The 25,841-nt window shown below is 40.6% G+C and overlaps 1 protein-coding gene across 5 annotated transcripts; it reads left to right on the forward strand.

Annotated features, from left to right (window-relative positions):
• The first annotated feature begins 326 nt into the window (after positions 1-326).
• Positions 327-24,077, forward strand: pip4k2aa (phosphatidylinositol-5-phosphate 4-kinase, type II, alpha a). Of its 5 annotated transcripts, none has more exons than XM_037694209.1 (11): positions 327-1,211; positions 12,957-13,054; positions 13,181-13,277; positions 14,221-14,373; positions 14,797-14,943; positions 15,626-15,664; positions 19,030-19,146; positions 21,225-21,338; positions 21,514-21,754; positions 21,872-21,975; positions 23,997-24,077. In XM_037694209.1, the coding sequence occupies exons 1-11, from the start codon at positions 1,071-1,073 to the stop codon at positions 24,075-24,077; spliced, it is 1,332 nt and encodes a 443-aa protein (XP_037550137.1). In that variant the 5' UTR covers positions 327-1,070. The 5 variants fall into 5 exon arrangements, with proteins under 5 accessions (XP_037550137.1, XP_037550139.1, XP_037550138.1 ...); XM_037694211.1 differs by having other exon boundaries at positions 19,030-19,137; XM_037694210.1 differs by having other exon boundaries at positions 19,033-19,146.
• The last annotated feature ends 1,764 nt before the right edge of the window (positions 24,078-25,841 follow it).

Raw genomic sequence — 25,841 nt, forward strand, 5'->3', positions numbered from 1 at the left:
ATAAAACAAATGAGGGATATTCAGCATCAGCACATTGAGGCCTCCTGCTTTAAGAAAATACTGACACAGCAATATGGAAACAGCGCTGCGTGCGCCAGAAAACCAAGTGACCTCTTGTAGCGTGGGACGTTTATCACACTGTTTCCTGAAAAGAGCCTCGAATAAATGAGGCCAGGGGTCACGCACTAAAAACTCCAACATGTGATGTGTATGCGGTGTAAAGAAGCAGAACGAGCGGTGTGGCAGCGCGAGCCCGGTGGAGGAGGAGGGAGGAGCCAGCGCACGTTAACGTTAAGGCTCGAGCTGTCACCGCCCATCCCGTCGGGCTGTCACTTGACAGCAGCGCACATGAACATCAATGCCGCTGAAGCTGGAGTTGACCGCCCGCTGACATTACGTCGTTTCGTCTTCTGCTCGGTGTTTTCCATCAAACGGGGCGAGGGCATGACAGGATACCTCGTCATCTCCACGGACTACTAGCTACGACCGCGTAGGAGGAGGGCTAGCGTCGGGCTAACGGCAGCTAGCTTGCAGGCGGTGAGCGGAGTGTGCTGCCGCTTTGTGCCGTCATATGGCGAGCGAAGGCCGGCGTGGAGCGGATCTGTTAGTCCGGAGCGATTAGCTACAGAAGAAAAAAAAAAAGCGTAATTTATCTGTCATTTTAATGTTTTATTCTAAGCGTGAATTATAAGTCGTTGCTCATTTCTCCGCGGCGGTTTACGCCTTTCAAGTCGCTTTTGTTTACTTTTTTCATTTTTTATTTTTATCGCGGGTAGCTACCTAGCAGGCTAATCGGCTATGCTAACGCCAGCTCACTGAAAGCTCCAGACGCGTCGAGGAAGGGCAGAGCGCTGATGTGGGCTGCAGAGGACAGAAAGGCTGCTTTAGGTGAATGAGAACAGCCTTGCTAGCTTTTGTTACTTCGTTTAGCTTCAGTGTGGGACTTTAAAAGGTGAGCACTCCTTTGGGTTTGCGAGCGGACCAAATGAACGGTGTTGATATTGTTGAGCTGTGAGCTGAAGACACTGTATCATCACCATCGCTGCATCCACCAGCCAGTTTGCGTGAATATGGCTTCGGCAGGAGGCATCGCCGCATCTATTGCGAGCAAAACGAAGACGAAGAAAAAACACTTCGTCGCCCAGAAAGTGAAGCTGTTCCGCGCCAGCGACCCGCTGCTCAGCGTGCTGATGTGGGGAATCAACCACTCGGTGAGTCCCATGTCCTTCTGGTGGTCCATCGTGTCTGCACCCTTCTGATGATCCACGTCCTGCTTGCTGTCAGAACTGTCACTGTGCTGTTGCTGCTGAATGTCTGAACAGGAGACGTCCCTCTGCTTGTATAAATGCTATAAAACAGTAACATCGTGGATATTATTCAGCTGAATATGCATGGAAACAAGGCTGTGGTTCTGTGACATGAGGGAGGGGATCTTCAATGTAGTTTATTTATACAGTCGTCTCAGGATGCTGAACAAAAACTCTTGCATGCATTTATAAAATGCCAGTTAGTTAAAGTTACCAATCTAAGGAAGCCAGCACATTGCTTCAAGTCTCCACATTGTTGCAATCTCTCGTTCTGAGCAAGCGCTCTGGTGACAGTGGGTAGGAATGACCTCTTAACGGGTAGAAACCTCCAGCTCAGCGGTGTCCAGTCCTGGAACTTGAGAGCCACCGCTCTGCATATTTTACTTGTTTCCTTGCTCCAACACCTGATCTAATGGTTGAATTACCTCTTGGTGTTCTGCAGAAGCCTGTTAATCATCCACTGATTTGAATCAGGTGTGTTGGAGCAGAGAAATCTCTGAAACGTGGGATAGTGGACCTTGAGGGCATGGACTGGACGCCTCTGCTCCAGCAGAACTGGGCTCAGGATAGGCAGCCTAGACTGGCTGAGGGGACAGGAAGTAAATGCATACAAACACAAAATAATTGATACAGATGTGGTTTCTATAAAATGTTATTCTTGTTCTTTTGGTGGCATGGTATGTATGAAAATATATAAATATTTCTGGCATAAAATCAAATACTGAACCATATATACATTATTACACAAATGATTGTAGGTTTATAGATTTCTGACATCAAAATCCTTTATTGTGGGAGAAATGTTTTTTTTATATATAGATGTTGGTTTTATTAATAATGCTGATTTGGATTAGTCTAAAATGCTTCATAAAGTTGTTGCTAAACTTTATAGCATTTAGGGTCTAAGGTGCACATACAAAACGTGAAATCCAGCAGAAATGTGCATGGTTAGCAAAGTCTGAGTTGATGCTCGTGCACACGTCTTCATGCAACTTCTCCAGAGGTCTACCATGGAAGACAGCAGTGGCTATAATAAAACCATTATTGTGATCAGTTAAGCTCTTTTTATTGTTTTACTTGTTTTGTGATCCAAGGTACAACTTACTAAGTGGAGATGTGTAACATGTTTTGAGGTAGTTTTAAACTGAAATGTATTGTTTTTTATTTGGTGTAGCTGTTCTGACCAGTGCCGTCACCTCAAAACTACAGAGGTGTGAGAGTTCGTCCTTCAAATGGTTTATTTAGCCTATTCTATGATACAACATAACTATTAGTGGAAAAGCAAAACATCTACTCCTGACATTATCTTTTTTCTTCTTAAGCCTAAAGGCAGTTTTGAGACTGTGCATCCTGAAAACTAAAGTCACAGTCTGTTATTATGTAGGTTCATAAATAATTTGCTATCATTACTACCGTGAATAAGATTTGTTTTGTTGTTTGTGTTTTGTTTAAGATTCAAAAGTTGCAATTTTGTAACATATTGCTATCGGTAATTTCAGTATTATAGCCAGGCTGGATGTTTATGATTTCAGTAGGGATACACAATATTATCGGCATGGTATCAGCCAATATTAGCAATCAAGTTAAATATCGGACATTCCATCAAAATAACTCACTGATATAAAATACGCTGTTTTTAAAAAAATATATAGATTATATATTTATATAGTGTTGGATCATTTTCAGCCCCCTTTTTGGCATCTGCATTTGGTAGCAGGCCAAATTGACAAAGACCGTGCAGAATAATGGAGTATTTTAACTCCACAGCAGAGAAGGCTATGTAATCTCTGTAAGTAGGTGTAGGGGGGAAAAATATCTGTATTGGTTATCGGTCAAATAAGTTTTAACATATCAGATATCAGCCAAAAATCCAATATCGTGCATCCCTAGATTTCAGTTACTCATATAGTTTCACTGATTCCTTCATGTGTATGACAAATGTCCCACCAGGGTTTGGAATATTATTTGCAAATTTAAAGAAAAAATCTTTAACATGCACACTCAGTGGTTGGTTTTTGGTGCTGTGTTAAGGTTACAGTTAGGTTTGGATTACAAAGCCCCAAAATAGCCCTGTGTATGTAAAGTCAGGGGTGCTAAAGTTCTAAAGGTGTAAATCTGTATCTAAGCTGTAGGATTACTGTCCACCTGGTTGTGGCATTAAGTCTGTGGGGAGGAGTAAAGTTCACCGCAGGTTTACCTCCACTCAGGTTTGCTTTAGATATTCTTTATTTTTTCTTAAAATGCTATCTTAAATTTTGGAAAAATGTCCACCTACACAGCATTTGAAGTTTTATCTGCAGTTGTCCATTAATAATTAAAAAAAGAAAGTTCTAGTTGAATATCATAAAACTTCTTTTTATTATTATCAGGCGCCGGTGTGTAAGAACTATGCTAAAGAGGCAGATGTGTGGAGGACCTGCATGTTCAAACACTTCTCTTGGATTGCATATCAGAATGACGGGGCTCCACCAGCACACTTCCCTCGTGCGCCTTAGGCTAGCTCTTCTGCTGCCTGAGAAAGAGCTGGGTCTTTGATTCTGCCAGCTTCATCAAAATGAAATTCTGCGTCAGATCACCAGGTTGAGCCATTGGGTTAGTGTGGTTGGTGCAGTTTGGAAACATTAATATAGAGTTACTAACTGCAGCAAAAATGACCTCAGTCTTTAAATAACAGGACACGGTTATGGATGGAACAAGGGTGAGGCCTTAGATTGTAATCAGATTGCAGCGGTAACGTGCAAATACATGCACAGATGTACGGGTTACCCACCCCCTCACCTTGGTTTGGAAGCCAAATTGCCAGCACCTAAGGCTTGAGGTTTCCCCTTTTGGTCATTTATGTGCTCCAGTCATACAGTAAAGATGATTTCACATACAGTATTTAATGTGCTCCAACGTCCTATTCTAACGGAGCTGAGCTTGACGACTTTATGCTAAGTTATGGTGTTCTGAGTGCAAAGTAAAAGGTCTGTAAACCTTAAATAAATGGTGTAATTTCATGTTTTAGTTGAAGTTTATAAATTAATAGATCAGACTCCTTTTTTAACATCTGTTTTTGCAGTGCCATTAGGGACAACCATCAGTAGGGGAAAAAAGTCAATTGAATCAGTTTTGACATGAGTTTAAAGATTTTTCTGATGGTGCTGTATGTCAACACATGCTGAAAATCCCTTTTTTGACAGAAAACCAATTGTTTTACTGTAATCCTGTAGACTTATATTGGCATCCATCAAAGCTTAAAAGTGTGGTTTATTGATCAGAGTTCATAGTTTTGTGAAAAATTAGGGTCAAAGACCTTTTTACTACTTTATCTGAGGAGGTACATTTAGTAGGTGCAAACTTCATACTAGATTATAATTTTATAATCATTTATCTGGCTTATATTCAGATTTAAAGTTCCTTTAATTATTATTTTTTCTTTGTAGTGCCAGTTTATTTCAAAACCCGAAATGAATCTTATTTTGGGGATCCATTGACCTTTCTGTTTGCATCTATTTTTGCTTCATTCCGTCTTCATGGCATGGTTTCTTCTCCGTCTTCACTTTCTTTCCTGCACCTTCCTTTCCGTCTTACTTAGAATAGCCATGTCTGGTTCTGTGGATGATTGCGTAAGAGGGATTCTATAAATATCTGCAGGAGTGACCTGCAGCTAATGTGCGAGATGATTATGTTGAAGAAAACACAAAAGCTGGCACCTCACATCCTGACGCCCTATAGGGCAACGACAGAAACAGGACCATGTGAACTGGTTCCAGTTTTCACATGCAGAAATGTGCTAACATTTCAGGTACCTTATTTCTTTGCTGATTTAAAAGAGGCATTTACTTACAAGGTTAAGTGATGACGCAATCTGTTTTATAGTTGATGTTATGGAAGGTAGAGTGAGGCTAACATCAGCGATGCCCTTTCTTTGTAGGTTCACTTTCACAGGTCTGTACTGAGCTCCATGTGCCGTCTCCTGATCTGATGGGCAGCGTTGATGCGTTGCAACATGGATGCAGCTCGTCTGAGAAAATGGTGACAAAGTAAACGGCTCTCTAAAGTAGAGCTCATGGCTCATTTATGGCAAGCTCCAGTAAGAGATTTTTAGAAGCTACTCATTTAAAGTTTTAACATTTGGAGTCGCCTATTATCTGAAATGCAATATACAATTTATAGTGTTTTCATCAGTGAAGCAGCACACAATAAATAGTTTTTTAAACCAGGATACAAGCAAAGAAAGCCATGCGTTGAATGTGTTTGTTTTCTAATCCACAAACTTGCCGAAATATGGCTTCATAAAAATTATCTGTGCCATGCTTTCAAGCTGTTCCTGTTTGCCTTGAGATGAATGGCAGAGGGCAACATTTCACAGTGTCCATCTCGCTTTACAGTACTTATACTTTATGATGTGTCAGTTTTCATTTATTCAGCTCTATCTGATTTTAGTTGTCTGACAAAATTGGCAGTTGTGGCTGTTGAGAAGATGATGCTGGATGCTTTAAATTTCTCTGTTGGAAAAAAAAAATATATATATATATAGACTGTTAGGTTCACTGAAAACAACAATTTACACAAAAGAAATAAGGGGCACGCCAAAACCTCTGATTATCTCTTCTCTGTCAAGTGGATTGACAACTGTGATGTAGATTTGTGGGTATTTTTATCTTTTTACACACATTTCCACTCTACTTGACTTTTACTTTTAAGTTTTAATTCTGTTTTAAGCATCAAAACACAAAATCTATCATTCCACTTTTGTACAAATCATTATGAAACTCTTGGCAAAATAGTTAGCCTGAACTTGATTGATTTTGTTAGAAAATTAAGGACATTTTTTATTAAAAAGAAATCACATGGCAAACCATCGTGTTTTTCTACTCTTACAAGTATGCACTGTTACTTTGGTCAAAGTATATCAATTAAACCTTAAATTCTTAGTGTTTTTCCTAAATATTAGTCAGACAGTTATTAGTTAGACAGTGGTGAGACTAGCTGTGTTGTATGGTCTGGAGACAGAGACGTGGACAAAATGACGAGACAGAACTGGAAGTGGCAGAAATTAAGATGATGAGGTTCTCTTTAGGAGAGACAAGGATGGAGAAGATCAGGAATGAGATCATCAGAGGTACAGCACAGGTTGAACAACTGGGAGATGAAGTTAGAGAGGACACACTGAGATGGTTTGGACATGTCCAGAGGAGGGACAGTGGGTATAATGGTAGAAGGATGTTAGAAATTAATCTACCAGGAAAAAGGCAAAGAGGAGATATCTGGATGCAGTTAGAGAGGACATGGAGGGAGTTGTAGTGAGGACAGAGAGAGATGGAGGAGGATGACTTGCTGTGGTGACCCCTGAAGAGCGAAAAGCTGAAAGAAGAAGATAAAGCAAGACTCTAAATCAATTTTAAACTTGTGCTTTTTATTTGTGACGTTGAGGACATTTCACTGAGCATCTTTTTAGAGCACCTAAGTGGTAAGACATGGAGCAATATTATTATTATTACAACACATAAACAATGGTAAATAAGGCTCCATGACGGCTGTTTTTATGTTTAATCTCAATTGCACAATATTTAATATAAAACATGTGACTCAAAAACAACAGGTCAGTAGGAACTATTATGAAGTAGCAACTTCTTGTATACATTCGCTCAAATAAATTATCTGGAGTAAGCAACACAGTGGTGCAGTTGGTAGAGCTGTTGCCTCAGCAAGAAGGCCGACGGATCAAATCCTGGCCGGGGGCCATCCTGGGTGGAGTTTGCATGTTCTCTCTGTGCTGCGTGGGTTTTCTCCGGGTACTCCAGTTTCCTCCCACAGACCAAAAACATGTATGTTAGGCTGATTGGTAACTAAATTGTCCCTAGACGTGAGTGAGAGAGTGAATGGTTGTTTGTCTCCATGTGTCCCTGTGATGGACTGGAGACCTGTCCAGGCTGCACCCTGTCTCTTGCACAGTGACTGCTGGATATGGGCACCAGTGACCCCCGCGAGCCAGAAAAGAAGAAGAGGGTAAAGATAATGGATGGATTGATTGATTGATTTATTATCTGGAGTACACGGTGTTTGCACATTGACTCGTGCACTGACCTTTATGACTTCTTTACTAGTGAGACAAAGTAGAAATCTCTCTAAAAAGTTAGCCATTTTGTTGTAGTTTGCAATTTTAACAGAAAACTTACACAAACTAAATGTACAGTTCCCTGAAAATGTGTTAAATGGTAAAAGTAGTGTACACACTACATCAGTATTCAGCCATTACAATGAACTTCCAGTAACACTGGCTGGCTTTCATGTTGGATTGTTCTGTTTTTACATTTAATTGTAGCAAAGAACTCTAGATTGAAATCATATATTTGCTTACAAATGTTGATTTGTAGAGACACTAAGACAATTTCACGAATACCGTCACAAGTTTGAAAATCGGTTATAGATTATCTGACGTGCTCAGCGCCGTCCTGTTGATGAATGGCCACACAACCTAATGGCATGCTCGAGTAGGGCCATTTCTTCATTGGATCTAAAAGCTGCTTCTCCCTGCTAATTTCATGGCCGTTCTATACCATTAGTGGATTGTCATCTGTTGAAAGCGAGTTAGAAAAACAAGGTCATACCATGATGCTGACGGAGCACGCTTTCTCTCACCAACTTCCTGTCCAATGGAGCAACAGCACATGCTTGCTTCACTCTGGGCCGGAAAACCAGTCAACATCACCATGGAGATGAGAAGGAAGTGGTGGTGTGAAATGTGTCTGCGAGTTTGATAGCTGCAGGAAGATGAGCAAAGGCACGTTTACAATTGATAAAGCCAAATGTAAATAACGGTCTTGAAATTATAGTTCCTGAAAGTGGACTTGGTGATAAAAGAACTGAACATTTTTGAAAGTCTTCATGAAAAGTCAATATTCATTATCTAATAATAAAATTAGCTATCTTACAAAAATAAGCAAATGATTTCATCAGTGTTGCCATCTTAGTTTTGCATGGGCACTCCTAGTCGGTAATTGTTTGATGCTCACATACGGTGCATGTGATGTCTCGGCTCGTGTGTGAAACGCAGCCTTGTTGATTAGGTGACATCTCCTTTCTGAGCACCAAAGGATGCGTCTGTTTTATAACACCAGCGTGACGTAAGTGCCTGTCACATGAGGGTGCTGAAACGTCCTCGGATATGGCATCCGCTGACTCCGTCTCTCTCGTCTTCAAATAGTCTTCTGTTGCTGAAATATGCTAATTCTATACTTTGTCTCTTTGTGTTTGATCCATGAACGGTAGATATTTAAAGTGCATGGCTGTTCAGTTGGAGCCGGTTTACTTTCTCCCTTTACAGTAAGAAGCTTATGAGCAGTTCTTAAAATGCAGCTGTGCAACTTTTAAATCAAGTTTATTAACTGGGTTATAGGCAAAAATAGATAAAATAGTGGTCGGGCTATTCTGAGCTGTAGTTGACACTGATCTGGACTTCTTTTAGATTTCCTGCTCAGCCTCTCAGATGTTCCAATTTATTATTAAGTTCCACCGTATAGTATTTATGCCTTAATTACAGCAACAAAAGAGCTACTTGAAGTGATTTTATAACTTCACATTGATGTTTTTGTCAGAATGCACCCTGTGCCCTCAGCTCACTCTACGCTCACCAAGCTGGGCGTAATCACACAAACGTACACAAATATGCAAACATTTATTTTAGAGCACGTATAGCTTTTCCTCCATAACACAGCTAAGACAAAAATACAGTAAAACGTTCTACAAATTGGCTAGTGTTTTCTAAAGTATACATTTATGAAGTCTGAACTCTAACACGTTCACCGCTTTGACATTTGATGTCCTGTGTGAAAGAACAGAAAAAAGTAACTGGATGTATTTCTTTCTTCAGAAAAGTGACCGTTCTTTTGGACAACATTCACATCGCAGGCAAAACTGGTCCGTAACCAGTGACTTTCTAAACAACTGGTCTTATCAGCCGCGTTGCATTTCATCCGACTTGAATTAGAGGTGTGTGGATTGATCCAAATATTGATATTATCGATACCAATGCCTTGCAGGTATATGTTTAAACACACGTGCTAACATGTGTAGTATCCATATTTACTTCCTTAAACACAGCGTGCTGCTGCATGTGATGTCACGTCTTCATCTGCGGTACACATTTAATGTATGAACTAAACGAACTCCTATGAAAATGAGACCTGCAATGTAAACAGAGCCTCAGTGATATAGACGACCATTTATCTATTCGGTTTCTTTACCTTATTTTCAGCCATCTTTGGGAGCTTGCGCCTTTTTTCAGTAGTTATGACGGGGGACACCTCAGACAGATTGTTAATCCATCACAGGGCCACAATGAGAGAAACGAGACAACCATAAAAGCTCTTACTCTTCGTTTCAAGCAACTGTCATAATCATTAAAGTACCTAAAGTTCCTACAAAACTGTGATTCTGAAAGGCTTTGTGTTACAAGGCAATGCTGGTGTTTATAAATAAATAAAAATACACCTAAAGAATAGAAGTCCAGTTGTTTGTCTTTGGTTTTGGATTATAATCTTCTAGTTGGTTACAGTTACTGTATAGTTGATATTTTAAGTTTTACATTGCTATAGTTTGCCCACCTCTTACTGGCTTTAATTGGGTTGGGTTGTAAAATGGTTTTGCTAAAGTTTGACAGGTGACACTTACTGCTGTAATCAGACTGCAGCTTCTTAACAAAGACGAGCGACGTGGAACTAAAGTAGGTACTTGAGAAAGCATGAGAGCTGAAGCACAAATAGTCTGACAAAAACTGTTGCCTGCAACTCTCTTTGTTTGCAAACATGGGGATAGCTTTTGTTCTGGTTTTATCACGTGTAAAGAAACGTCAAAACACCGACACCGCTTTAGAGAACTAGGTTATCTAATCATCACAGAAAATAAACTTCAGTGCCTGATTTTTGTGTTTTGTTTCGAACAATCCTGGTAAATAAGTTATGCTACCCAACCCTAACAAGATGGCGTTTTTACAAATGCGACACTGATTCTTCTGCAGCCACTCCATCTCTGAGGGAAAATGGAGCAAAGCAGACAAAATAGCACAAACATAAATAAGATGCAGGATTGACTCACTCACTAACGAGATGTTGACAAATAAATAAATGATAATTTAAAAAAAATCCATAAATACAAAAAGGCAAATATGTTCTAAATTAGTCAAATACCGTGTCTTTCATTGGGACTCGCAGCTTGTATTGTGTCATTGTTAAACCTCAGGTTTCATTAAGAATGCACACTTGTCATTTATGTTATAATAGCCAATAATAGTTTACAAAATTGGAGCATATTCAGTGCCAGTGACAATAAAATGCTGGGTGAGATGCGAGGTTATTAATAGAGCATAAATAGAGCAACCTGCCAACATCGCTGCCTGCAGGCATCAACAAATAAACATGCACGTAGACGAGCACACGCATCATATGTTTGTCGAGCTGTGCCTGCTGTCGTAACGAATGTCAGGTCTACGTAACGCAGCGCTGTGAAACATGGTCAGTCCTCCTGAATGTGCTTGAAGCAGTTTGGTATAATTAATGTGTAAGGATTGAGGTTCCCTGCGGTGTTTTATTCTGTTGAGTCACTACGGAGACACGCGCCATCACAATTATTGCATCTAAAAGCTCACATCTCGTCTAAACATGGTCTTATCTGGAATGTGACTGAGCCAAATTATATTTAAAAAATGCACATTTTTCAGGTTTTTCCTCTTCAATGTTTCCTAACAATCGTGATCTTTCCAGTTTAGCACGCTTTGCTTTGTCTTTATTTCTGTTAAGAAAAAGAATTGTATATCAAAATGGAAGAGAGGATAAATAAGAGCTGCAGCATACGTGGATCCTGGGAGCCAGTTCAGCAACTTTAACAAATGTTTGACATCACATTGAAAAATCTGTGACAAGACATGCTACTAAGGAGGTTTACCAAATGAAACAAACTGTATTAAAACTGTCCTAAACTCTTCAGATCAGTTCTCCATGACTTGTACTGCAGGAACCGTTAGTTCCTGTAACTACTTGTGTTATAGGGAACCTTTTCCTGGTTTAACAGGAACCCATGAGTGACCCGAAGAGGACACAGTCGATCTAGATGTAAGCCAATATTGACCAACGCTCACTCCGTGTGTCCCATTAAACAAATTCATACTGCAAACAACAACTTGTGCTGTCAAATCAATCTGTGGAAGAAATGCAACAGAATTAGAAAACGGTGCAGGTTTTAAAACAAAATAAAATTTAAATGACTAGCAGTTTTACGAAGAATTAAAGATTGGATAGAAAGGAACAATAAGTGGTGTAATTCATGTTGGCATTCAGATTTATTTTTATCCACTGATTGTTGTTAAAGCTCAGGTCATTGTCTTGTCTGAACTGAAACGGATTATTAAACTGGCATTACTTACAGAAAATGTACCTTTTATATATTTTTTATCACTATCACCATAATTTCTATTCATTATTACCAGTATGTTAAACTTGCAGGGTATAATACCAGTTGAATATTGTTTAATTAGTACTTTATTTCACTGGGAAGAAAGCTGCTGACTTACCCGTCTTGTTTGTCCGAGCAACATTGTGCTCTTTTCTCCACCTCTGTGGAATAATCTACAATCTGTTGCAGATGTTTTAGTCTCTTGGTTGTCCATTCTAAGCTCGTGTTCTAAAAACACGTCTTCTTCCCAACTTCGCTGTAATCATAACACCCTTGACACACAACAAATTTGTGGTTCCAACTAGGCGTACTCTGTTTTGATGGCTGCCATGCGTACAAGTAATGTGGCTTTACTGGCTGTAGGCCGACGTCTACGCAGTTCTTTTGATTCCTCTGGGTTAAAGCTTTAACCCTCGCGGAGCTTGAATAGAACCGTTTGGTCCAAAAACACCAAACCTTAGAGCCGTAACGCACCCCTCTTTTTCAGCCTACAGCACAATTAAACAATTTACACACCATGTTATTGTTTTTATCACCAAGTATTTTGTGCAGATTAACTTTAGACTCATACCTCAGGTTAGCTAACTTTGGATCTTCCTGGTTTGGTTAAAATATATATATATATATTCTTGTTTATTCATCCTTTTTTAAGCTATAATTGCTTTTATAATGTCCTGCACCGTGTAAATCGTCCTCAAATATCAAGAATTAGTTGCTGTAGAAGTCGACAGTAATAAAGTCAGCAGGAGTTTTGAGCAATAAATTATATATTTATAGGAATTGAGGACGACTGTTGGACCAGAACTGGGCCGCTCTGAGTTCTTGCTATCTTTTCAGAGTTATAATAAAAACATTGTCATGTGAATAAGTGCAAAAACCGACCTGCGCCAGTAAAGGACGTAACCTTAACGAGCTCTGCAGTAAAGCGTCATAAAAAGTTAAAGGTTGCAGCGTGTATAGATTTTATTGTCACGTGAAAATATGTAGCAGGAAAACTGATTTGGTCAAAGTGTATTTTAATGGAGGCGTGTTGAGCTTAAACCAGTTGCAGCGTGGTCTGGATGTATAATTTTTGGGTGGAGTTGTCCCAACGTTTTACATTTTATTTTCATGTTAAGCTTCAATACGAGCATGAATCATTTCCGACGGGTTAACTTGACTGTGTTCTTTCATATTTAAAAAAAACCTCTCCTGTTTTCTTTTTCCTCTGCGCAGATAAACGAGTTAAGCCATGTTCAGATTCCCATCATGCTTATGCCAGATGACTTTAAAGCCTATTCCAAGATTAAAGTGGACAACCACCTCTTCAACAAGTAAGGCCTTTTCATAAATCTTTGAGAGACAATCTGAGTGTTACGCCTTAAGATAACACATGTTCAAGACTTAAATAATTATAAACTGTGTACTTTGTTTCCCCTGAATTATTGCTTTAAACACAGAGAGAACATGCCTAGCCATTTCAAGTTTAAGGAGTACTGCCCTCTCGTGTTTCGAAACCTCAGGGAGAGGTTTGGCATCGACGATCAGGATTTCTCGGTACGAACAGTTTCTGTGCTTTTCCTCAAACCATCTACTGTTTCTTGTCATCTGAACAAATCTGAACCGCAGTAAATTAGTGTTATACACACAGTTGTATAGTTTTACAGGCACAGGATAATATTTCTAAATCTGATATCCTTAACCACTATTGGCTTGTGATTTCTAAGCCCTGTGCAAGTATATTGAATTGGATCCCTCTTCTAAAATATCTCGGACGTGGCCTCGTTTTGATCCAAGTGTTATTATTTCTTGATATTTTTTCTTCTCTCTTCCTTAGTAATCCCCCAGTTCTCAGTGCAGTGGTTTGGCAGCAGTTGGAGGTCACTGTGCTCCAGTGCAGCTGTCTGTTTTACATATTTACTTTGGAGTTCACTTGGTTGCAGTGAATGGGTTAGGAATTGTGACAAAGAGCTAGTCCCAGCCACAAAAAGGCTCCTCAAACCTAAAAAAACATCTTAAACCATTGTTTTATGTGTTTTACCAGTGCTGCTCAATCCTGTCCTGCATGTTTTAGTTGGTGTCCTGCTTTTCAACGTCTTCAAGTTCTGCAGAAGTCCGTTAATCATTCAGGTGTGTCAAAGCAGAGAAGCAGCTGAAACATGCAGGATGTTGAGGACCAGGATTAGACACCACCACTCTTAAATGCCAAAAGTTCAGGAGCGTAAAGGGAGCTGATGATGGGTCAAGAGTTCTTGGAGAACGAGGCGTTAAGCTGGAAGATGTTGGATTACGTTACGTTTGAGCTCCAAAGTCTGGCAGCAGCTTTGTTTGGAGCTTTGGACGGGCAGCGAGCGCAGGGTCAGAACTCGTGTTTGGACTGCATTAACATCATCCTGAAGCTGATGATGCAGCTGGTTTAACACCTAGAAACTGAAAATATCTTTACCAATATAAATTCTCATGGTTTTTACTTTTACTTTTTCTTCCCTTTGCTGTGCAGAACTCTCTGACGCGCAGCGCCCCCTTGAACAGTGAAGCCCAGGGCCGCAGCGGGGCCCGCTTCCATACCTCCTATGACAAGCGCTACGTCATCAAGACCATCAGCAGCGAGGATGTGGCCGAGATGCACAACATCTTAAAGAAATACCATCAGGTTAGAACAAAATAAAACCATTTATATAGAAAAATGCCAGCTTTAATTCTGTTCTAGGATTCTTTCTCTTACTGTCTGAATTAGCATCTACAAATTTGAACTTCTGAATATTTTCACCAGTTTACAACGTGCACAGATATCTTCAGCTTTGTGCCTCGCGCCAAAATCTTAATACTGAAAATTGAATTCCATTGCCCGTTTTATTAACACGGCCAATAGACATTAAATATTGTCCTGGTACAGATTTCCCTGGAGTGGAGAGAGAGCCCATAGGACCTTCCTGTCCATTTATCACTTCAATCACTGAGCAGAGCCCACAAAGGGATCGTGCTGCGTTTTATTTACCCACTTGTGCATGCTGCAGGCACCCTTTGTGACTATAAGAGGGTCATAAACTTGCGTCCCTCACTCTCTTTTTGGTAGTTTATTGTGGAGTGCCATGGCAACACGCTGCTGCCTCAGTTTCTGGGGATGTACCGACTCACGGTGGATGGAGACGAGACCTACATGATTGTTACACGCAACGTCTTCTCCCACCGCCTTTCCGTCTACAAAAAATATGACCTCAAGGTAGGAGGGGAACGAATCGGGAACAGTGATGACCACAATATAAGTTGTTTTTTTCTGTTTCTCCAATTAATGCTTATCAAACTTTTTATTACTTTCTTCTAGGGATGCACAATATTGAATTTTTGGCCGATAGCGGATATGTCGTTGTGTTAAAACTTATTTGGCCAATACTGATATTTTTCCCCTAGACCTACTTACAGAGACTACAAAGCTTTCTCTGCTGTGGGATTAAAATATTACATGATTCTGCGTGGTCTTTGCTACCAAATGCAGATGCCAAAAAGGGAAAATGATGCAACACTTCAACTTGGATGATGTTTAATGTCAAATTTATCTCTCTAACACAATGACATCACTCGAACAGCGCAAATTTATAAACTTTCACAAATCTAACCTGTTCACAAGCGACATGTGAAAAGTGCATAAGTAGTAGTGCATTAATAGATATACTTGACAGTTTCTTAAATTAAAAATTAACTTAAAACAGAAGCCTTTTACATCGGTGAGTTTTTCTGATGGAATGTCCGATATTTAACTTTATCGCTAATATCAGCCGATACGATACATGCCGATAATATCGTGCATCCCTACTTTCTTCCTGTCAAACTTCCATGCTGTAGGTTTTTATCCAGATGATTAATTATTCGTCACAATAACTCTTGAATCTCTTTTATTCTTGTAGGGTTCTACTGTGGCAAGAGAAGCCAGCGACAAGGAGAAGGTACAGTCACCTTCCATGTGCTGGGTTCCACTATTTATTGTTTTTACATTTTCACAGGATCAAACAACTTTTCTAATATTCTTGAAACAGAAAATTTAGATTTTTTTAAGGCAAATTCAAATTTTCTGCATTCAGAATGACCATTCTGCTTTGCAGGAAAACATTTTTGTGGTTCAGGAACGTGACATTTTCTTGGCACTTGCACCTCATTAATGTCCTAATATGTTTTTTTTAGTAACGCAAGGTGCAAAATATAATTTAGAATTAATTTCATTATCATTTTACACATGCACCGTTTGACAGATGTGTTTTAATGTGAATAAAATGTGCCATCAACGGGTCAGTTGTGCTGACGGAGCTACTTTTCAGCGTGGATAGTTAGAAAACGAGCGAGAGAACAACCTGTTTACAAAACCAGACACGGCTTCACTCAGCTTCCTGCCCGCTGTCATCACCCAAACACACTAATCCAGTTGGAGTGTAGCTTTTCTCGTTGGGTGGAAATGACAGTAGCAAATATCCATTTTCTTCAATTAGAACCCACCTCATCCCTTCATCCCCCTTTGTAGCCACTGCATGCTCTTCGTGCCTCTTTAATTTGCTTCATTCCCTCTAACCTCGCTTCTGTAGTTCCCCTGCTTGCTGTCTGTGTGAAAGTCTGAGGTTGTGTGTGCTTGGCTAGGTATGTGTTGGAAGTTTTACCCACATGTGTTTATGGAGCAGTCGCTTTTGTTTGATCGCTGATTTGGTTGTATGTGTTTTTATTGTGTGGTGATATGAGCGAGAGTTTGTGTTCCTGATGGCAAAAGAAAACGGGTTCTGCTTTTAGTTTATGATGAGCTGATTGTCCTGATAAAAATGTCTCGTTTCTTCATAACTTGGAACTGGGAGTTGGAAGGTTGTTGATATGGACCCTGAGCTTTGTGACTTTGGGGTAAAGGTCTTAACATGCTTTGACCATGATGGGACTGCGACACGTTTAGTCTTGAGTGGCTCTCAACCATATTTTTACCTGAGCTGAGCTGATGGGCACCAGTCAGTGAGGCACAGAGGACCTCAGGGAACTTCCAAACTAAATGTAGCCCTTTACAAAACACCACTTACATCTTACTTAGATCAAGAACCAACAATTATGACTGATGACGTGAAATATTAAAGACCTAGCGCCCCCCCAGAGGAATGCACATCTCCCACATCCTTTCAAGCCACAGTTTGAAACTTCAACAAGTCATGAACTGAATGCTGGCCGTTAAAATGACAGCGTCAGAGACACGGCTGTGTTTTCTGAAGTCACTTGGCTGTTGCAGCCATCTTGACTCCGGTTGATTCCAAAAGTTACTCAGTTGTAGAAGTGCGCCCAAATAATGTTTCAAATTGTCCAGTTCACGAGATATTTAGCTAACATTCAGACAGGGTTGATGCCCACTAGTAACGTCAGAGTTTGAGTTGTGCTCGGAGCATGTGTTGGGTGGGACTCTCAGCTACTACCACACCAATTTTTAGCTCAGTGTCTGTAAAACTGGCAGAATTTTACAGTTGATGTGTTTTAGGTGGGTTTGCTGTGGCGGCCATCTTGAATTGGCTTGACTATAAAACTGTCATCCGTAGAGGTGCAAAGTACGATTATTCTATTTTCTTTAAAATCCGTCCTGTAGTTTATGAGATATTTTGCTAACTCTACAGACAAGCCAACATGCACAAACATGATCAGCCTTTTACTGTTTGTAGTGGACAAATGGATAAAGCACTACCAGGGACTTTAGAGTCGAATAGAATTATGCTGCTTTCAGATAAATGTAGCTCATAAGAATCAGGAAGTAACTGATAAAAGTGAAGCTGCTGATCAGCTTCCTCGCCGAACGGAAACTACGACGTGCGATCAGACGCGTTCACACTCGACTGGTAATATATTTTAGAAACCGTGACACCAGATCTGACAACGGGAGCTCAGTTTCCCCAAACAAACCTCCTTTTGTAGAAGGTCTCTGAAAAACATTCACATCCAGCTGCACATTATTAGGAAAACATGCAACTACGTTATATTTGAATATTTGTTACGATAAAGTAACATTTTCTTCACGCCTCTTCTCTTCCTCTGCCGTCACAACGCTCCATGGGCTTCAGCATCTCGGCTACTATTATTTTATAGACACATACAGTAGTTTATCTCCACTTTGTGTCTGCAGTTTATTGCAATACTTTGAATATTGATATTGCAATGATGATAGTTATTGAACATATCGTGCAGCCATAGAAGTATAAAAATATGTTTAAGCTGACTTTGGGTCATGAATAAACATGCTTCCATCATGTCATACGTGTGTATTAAAGGCCTGTGTGTGAAACACAGCAGTGGGTCAAGAGAACGGCTCTTTGTGTGGTTTATTTGAACATTACGTTGTTTGTTCAGGAACAGCTACACACAAACAACAAGCACGGCAGGGTCCCCACTAAACTGCATGGCCCTCTTCCTCTCATGCATGTATCTGCATGGTACCAGATCTTTTTTCTGCATCCCTGTACGACGCAGCTCACGCATTCCGATGTGTAAAACCCCCCCAGCGTCATTCTTCTGCACGTTCTCAACATGCTCCTTTCTGCTCATCCGAAGTGTGACGTGAGACTTTTCTTTCTTTTCAGAAAACGTGTGGATTCTTTCAGCCGCTGCCTCGGGGTTTGGTTGTCAAACAGCAGCTGGCTTTCGTTAGCCAAGTAAACGGTTGTAACGTGATTCTAATGCACGACTAGCGGGACTTTGATAGGTCTGACATGGATCTGGAACTTTTAAAGGATGTGCTGAATTATTGCAGGAAACTGTTTTTAATGTTTAGGCGTCAACAGCTTTGTTTTATTACACGCGTGTCCTCTCTGCAGCACCAGCTGGTGTCTGTTGAGGACTCTTGGTTTATTTATAGCAGTAAGAATGAGCGTTGGCTGCCTCTGTGCAGTCGTCTCCCTTTGAGCAGAAACTTTAAGCCCTTAGATGTTGTGCCCCACCTGTTCAAATGTTTAGCAGATATAGATCGTTGTCGCCTTGTTCTGCTGAGTCCTTCCTCTTTAGAGAAGCGCTGCCAGGTTGCTTTCTTTCTCCGTAAATTTACAGCAAAAAAGGAAACATTGTAACATTGAAATAGAGTCAAAAACACCAAAGCTCTGTGTTTACATGTTAAATCCAGGTGTTTGACCCAGACATGATGAGACGTTTCAACCTTCAGGACTGCGTTCCGATCTGTCGCCCTTTTCAACCCTTCACCAGTTTACCAACAACTATGATGCTCTGTTACTTTTTAAACACTTTGCCTTTGCTTCCAACTTCCTTTCTCTTTCCTCTCTTCTCTCCATCCCTCACTCCCCACTTTTTCTAGCAGCCACCCCCACCAGAGGATGTGCCCCCGCGGCCCAAATCTGGTAACGTTCAGCAAAGGCTGCAAACACTGCGGATTGCCACGCGCTTTTACTGCGCCATGAAACACGTAAGAGATGTAAGAGAACCAGGGCTCATGTCTCAGGCATGATTTATTAAACCGATCTTATTTTATTGTCATTTATTTATTGATTTCACACATTTTAACTCACTTTCTTACTCAGACTGTTTCTTTTTGTTTCTATCCTTCATTCCATGGCACCTACACTAAATTATTAAGAAAAATGTTGTTTTTCCAGAGAGAACTTTTCTTTGCATTTCTGAGGTGTTTACTGCCACTACTAAACTGTGACCAGCTGAGAGATGACCACAAAATAATAATTTTACACAGATAACACTAGGCCTGTCTCGATAACAATTTTTTGCTGGGCGATAATTGTCTCAGAAATTATTGCGATAAACGATAATATTGTTTGAAATTTAACAATAATTAGTAATTGTAAAATTTAAGAAGAAATGTTGGTTAATTTGTTTTGAGTGTAGTATCTTTTTTTGACCACTGGATGGCAGTATAAGACTGTTTGAACCAAAGGATGGATAGTGAGGAGCGAGCAGTGTCTCTTTAAGAAAAAGGGGAGGGAGGCCCCTTGACGTGACATGGGCTGCCTCTCTACGGTTTTCAAAATGGCGGATGCTCTGTGTGATTTGAGCTCTTTAGCATTTTTCACACAAAGCTTTTAATAAAAAAATCAGTAAACAAGTTCTCAGCTTCTTTTTGCAGAGAAAAACAACTTTTTACACGAAAGGCACGAGTTTCAACCGTGAATTTTGGAGCTTCGACAAGACGGAGGTCCGTTAGCTTAGCATGTAGCTTAGCTTCTCAGTTTAGCTGCTTTTAACGATCCAAAAACGTGATTTTGGATCGTTAAAACAGATTTTAAAGAGAAAGGGAGGGGTCAGTGAAGAGCACCGGAGTTGAGCCTTTTGTCATCGAGTGTCTTCAGTAGAAAGAGAGAGACACGAAGAAACGATAAAGGCGATAAATGAAAATGAGGTTGATGATTGATCAAGCGATTAATTGATTTATTGTTTATCGCGACAGGCCTAGATAACAGTAACCGGCCTCCAACTATTAACCATAAGTGTTAAAACGCTACGAATGGTTTTGGGTCGTCTCATCCAGCGAGTCTTTGTTGAGGTCTATTAGTGTTTCCTTCACGACATTTGTAGTAAAACATGATTCTGTTTCGCAGACTTTTTCTCAAGTCCGACTTTTGGAGTTCGGTTCACTCAGGAGTCGCTTCTTTTATGTCGCATTTTAAGCCTCGCAGTGTTCCAGTCAAACGTATACATCCCATAATTGTTGCAAACTGGAGGTCAGCGTGTGTATATCTGTGCTCGAGTGTCCTCGTCGGTGTAATGGGACCGTTTGTGTAAAGACGTTTTGAGTGTGTACGAGTGTGCGTCCTGTCTGAGCTCAGTCAAAGTTGTGTTGCTGCTTCTCTCCTGCTGCCATAGAAACATCGTAGTAGCTAAACTGCAGCTGTTTCCCCGTTACCTCATTTCCTGCTCTTTTTCTTTCCTCGGTGACTTTTAGAGCTAAGCTCCCCGTCCCTCCCTGCCTTACGCCTCCTCCCCCTGCAGGCCGACCTGCAGCAGCATCGTTAAGACGACTCCGACTCCATTTAAATTGGAAGCTCCTGTTGTTTAGGCTGATTAGTGGGAGTTCTGTTCAAACACACACAAAATGAATTTTACATCAACTGATTTAATGTTTTTGACTCGGGCAGACGGACTGAAGTCCGCCCTGGTGCTGAAACCTGCTTAGAGCAGTCACCGTGTTTGGGTCAGAGTTAACGTGCGGTTTGCCAGAATTAACAGGAGAAATAAGAATGTTTAAATGTATAAATGTGCAAACTGTTGCTTCAGTTGACCGCAGTGGTTCTTGGATTCAGACAGGCTTATCTAAAAATCCACAGCATTTCAACAAACGGGATTTCCAGGATTCACACCCACGTTGTTGACTCACTTCTGAGATTAGAATAAATTAATCCATTGTGTCTTTTGAAACGGCCCTTGTTTGTTTGTGTTGAGCAAAACAACATGAAGGTTGTGTAAAGTTTTCTGAGGGTAAAGTAAAAAATATTTTAGTCTGCTTTCTTTGTTTCGTTGCTAATCTCTCGTACCGATGAACAGGCCAAGGAGCTGCCCACCTACAAGGACAATGACTTCATCAACGATGGGCAGAAGATTTACATCGATGGGGAGAACAAGAAAATGTTTTTGGAGAAGCTTAGGAAAGACGTGGAGGTACGTGCTAGATATGTTGACCGCTCACTGTCTCTCATCTCTAGGACTGTCTTGTCTTTCAAGGTAGGGAATCATGCTATAAATCCTGATTATCGACAGCGTTCGTCTCCAAAGCCCCTCAGCATCTCGACCCCCCCACCTAAATCACCATGTTCTCCCATCTTCCTGCCTTCAGTTCCTGGCCCAGCTCAAGCTCATGGATTACAGTCTGCTGGTGGGGATCCACGACGTGGAGCGAGCTGAGCAGGAGGACGTGGAGAGCGAGGACAACGAAGCAGAGGAGGAGGGCGAGAGTGACGGAGGGGGTATTGGGACACCCCCAGACAGTCCCAGCAACACCCTGGACAGCACCAAGCCCCTCTCACCTGGAGAGTTTGATCCTACCATTGACGTCTACGCCATCAAAAGCAACGATGGTGAGCAGACAAGCACTAACCGACCCGAGAGCTCCCCCTGGTGGCGTCAGCTCCTGTCACTGAGAGAGCACTTTGCAGATGAGAAGATTCTCACTTTGGGTTCATTTCAAACTGCAGGCGCTCCGAGGAAGGAGGTGTACTTCATGGCTGTTATAGACATCCTGCAGCATTATGACGCCAAGAAGAAAGCTGCGCACGCCGCCAAAACTGTCAAACACGGGGTATGTCGCACATTTCACCTGACACATTGGATCCTATTTATTAGGAATAAAACAAGCGGGTTTTTAAATGTTTATATTTTTGGACATGAGTTTTTCCAGACTAGAATTAAACGGGGAACGTACGTAAACCTTAATGTTTTAGTGCAACATTTAAGTGGGTACGAGTTGCACCGTGTAGAACAGGTAGTTGTTTTTATTTTTATTTTTTGTTGTTTTTTTACTTGTCGGAGACGGTTCAGAGTGATGCATCCTGGCAAGTGGAGGGGGCGATTTTATCCACCACCAGATGCAATGGAGGAGCCAGGGGGTGGCCAATGGTGGCCTAGGCTACTTTAGATTAATCTTTAGCCACACCTCCAGCCATCACAATCATTCCATATACTTTTAAGCTTTATAAAAACTAGAAACATAGTTTCTCAAATGACTGAGGTGACCAGTTTAGATTTATAGAAGGTGGTGGGCACAGTTCCACTTATCCGCTGAAGCAGAATTAGCAGAAGTAATTTTTTTTTGTTTAGTGAATTAGTGTTTTCACTAACTTTGGAAACTGATAATGGAATTAGCTTCTGCATAATTAGGTTTTGTCAACATTAAATCCACTAAAAAAATTCACACGCTTGTTCCTGTCTGTCGTGGGGGTGTCTCCAAGAGTCCGTTACACAACAAGGTGTCTCTTGTAAACGAGACTCAGTGGGATTAACCTGTAAATAAAGGTTGAATGTTGAAATGCACGATCTGTTTTATTACACAGTTACTTTGCTGTAAAGGTGTTTTAACAAGGATCTGTCACTGGTCACTAATTTAGGAGCCGTCTGAATGAACACTCGTTTGATTTTTTTTAATTATCTTGACTGTTTTTAATTAAATGATTTACAGAAGTTTGTTTAAGCTGCAGAAATGGGCTTTTGAACAAAGTGATTTTATTTAACCAGTTAGATACCTGTGTTGAGTTTTTAATTAAAATAAACCTAACCATGGAAATTTTACTTTTAATATTTTTTTTTTTTTTATTAAAGTAAAATTAGTGTTTTTATGCTTCAGCACCACCATTAATAAAAAAACCTTCACTTGTTCTTCTCAATAAATATTCTCCTTAATTCCTTAAAATCCTCTTCTTTGATCAAATTAAATTGTTTTTATCAAATTAAATTCAGAGTGACAGAAAAGCAGCTTTCACCTTTTATTCCAGCAGATTAATTTAGTCAGCACAGCCTCTTCTGCAGCGATTTATTTGTTTTCAAACACCGCTGCCTTTATGTTTGACTTTATTCTTCACATTTTCTGTTCTTGCTGTTTTCTGTCTTTAAAATTGAACCCCCCCCTTAGAAAACTACCAATCATTGGGCCACGTAGTCAACTTTGTTTCTATTTTCATCTCAGTAGTTTTTCCGTTTTTAAAACCATTTCAATCATATTTCCCATTAAGAGTGTAAGAATTGATTTACAAAAATTAAGGAGTTATTAAAAAATAAGAACATTTCTTGTTTCCGTGTCACGTTATCTTGATGAGAAACTGCATGTTTAGTTGCATGAAAGTCATTCAATTAAAAACGGATATTTCCTGGAGAAATGCATATCGCCCATCGCCTTGCAAGCCCAACTTTTAAACAAATATCTCTTGTGATCTGTTGGTGCTCAGAGTATATGGTGGGGATGACTTTCAGCTACTACCACACATAATTTGAGCTCATTATCTGTAAAAATTACAGTTTTAGCCATTAGCCTACAGACCGGAAACTACATTATCGCCCCACGTTCATTCAACCTTTATTTATACACCGAGCATCAGGGGCTCATTTACAAGAGACACAGAAGAAGAAGCAAAGATAACAAAGCCGAAGTTTAGCTCCTGATGAACACCCATCACTTTGTTTTCTCCACTGTCTGCTCTTTTTTTAAAGTAAACCCAGTGAAGAGTTGTTTTCGTCCCCAGCTTGGTAACAAATGACAAAAAGCCTCTGGAGGAGAAACGTCTCCGCCCGCGGGTGAGTCTCACGTGTTGTTTGTGTTCTCCTCCGCAGGCCGGAGCCGAGATCTCCACGGTGAACCCGGAGCAATACTCCAAGAGATTTTATGACTTCATCACCACCATCCTGTCATAGCCTGCAGGAGCAGCGAGGGGGAGGGAGGGAGGGCAAGAGGGGGTGAAGAAGAGGGAAACTCATCCAGAGGCTGAGTTGTTGTCCTTCACCGCCTCCTTTATTTATTAATTTTTCTTGCTTCTCTCTCAGCGGGGTGCCACACTGCAGCTAAACGCTCGTTTACATTAAACCTCCGTTGAGTTCTGTTCATGTGGGTTTTTTGGGGGGAGGTTGTTAAAAGCACGTGTCCAAGTCATTACATTTTTCATACGAGTTGCTCGTGTTTAATGTTTTTTTATGTAGGCTTGTGGCTTTTTTTTTTATTTTTAATCGCTTCTTAACGCGACATCCAGCACCTGCATGTTTTGTTCCGGTGTTTGTCGTTTTCCTCGTGATGTTTTAGGAGGTTGGGGAGGATTGGGTTTGTTTTCAACGATGAGGCCGTTTTACAGGACGGTCCATTTCCGAGGAGCGGAGAAAGCTCGTGGACAAACAGGAACCAGTCTTCCAGTCGGCCAGTAAACCCACTGGCCAAACAGCTCGTCCTCCTTCGTCTCCTGTTTACACCTCGCTGCGTCCGTCTGATTCCCAGGCGGACCTGAGCGCACGGCTTCTTTGCTTTGAAAATGTCTAGAAGCCTCCGGTGGCCGCTGTAAGAGCGAGTCACAGAACAAACATCAACCCTTTTGTTGCCAGCAGCACCTTATGAGTCGAACCCAAACTGTTGCACTTTTGTTTTGTTGTTGGGAGCCTGTTACAAAGAAGCTCGAACCCTACGAGCCTGCTCTCGCGTCCCGTCTTCCCCACCACGTTTATGCTTTTGAAGAGTTTATTTTTTAATTTGACCAGGGTTTACGATCGCCCTTTTTTTTTTTTTTTAGAAGCGTTTTTATTTCGTCTTGTTCAGAAGCAGACGTTCAGGGCATAAAGAAGGACGTTTACCTCCGACATCGTACCAGCACACACCCTGCGGCGGCCGAGCGTGTGTGTCAGTGTTCAAAAGTTGTAAACGGGGGAGGAGGGGGGGCGTTTTGTTGATTTATTAACACCAAAAGCATCATTTCTCTAACCTGTTTGTGACTCTGATGTTCACCCGCGTTAACGTTTGATATTTTTTATTATCTGTTTTGAATTTGGTGATTTTTATTGTCTTGCTATTTTTTTTTTGTATATTTTGCACAAGAGGAAAGGAACCAAATGTTACGAATACGACCCCAATTAGTCGATACGGTCTTAACAAGGGAAATGCAATATTCTTGTGTGCAAGTGAGAAAAGTAGTTTGTGTGTGCGCGCTCGCGTGTGTGTGACGTCTTTGCCACTCGTCCTTTTTGACTCTTCTAACTCATCCAAAAAGCTTCCATCGCAACGTTTGTTTCTACGTCATAAATAATATTCACATTTATATTTTTACATTGGATTTTAGTCTGAAAATGTAGTGGTATGTAAAATAAAAAAATAAAAAAAGGAGACGGAGCCACTCTTTGGAATGAGTGATGGTGCTGTGGTAATGAAGAATGGTGTTCTAGTTGTATATTAAAAAATGTCAAGAATAAAAAAGAGTGCATGTGACAGGACTGAGTTTCCTTCCCCTTATTTCTGTGTCGTCCACTTTAACCACGTCTGTGACTCGTTCAGTGTTAAATAGTCCCCGCCGTGCTTTAAAACGCCCTTTCTTTCTCTTTGTGTACACTGTGCGAGATGTGTGCCTTTATACTCCAAATTATTTAATTTTATATTTTGTAATCTTTTTTTTGTTTTGTTTTGTTTTTTAAGAAAAAAACTAA

The sequence above is a fragment of the Nematolebias whitei genome, chromosome 20 (assembly GCF_014905685.2).
Source record: "Nematolebias whitei isolate Nwh7 chromosome 20, NemWhi1, whole genome shotgun sequence".
NCBI classification, from domain to species: Eukaryota; Metazoa; Chordata; class Actinopteri; order Cyprinodontiformes; family Rivulidae; genus Nematolebias; species Nematolebias whitei.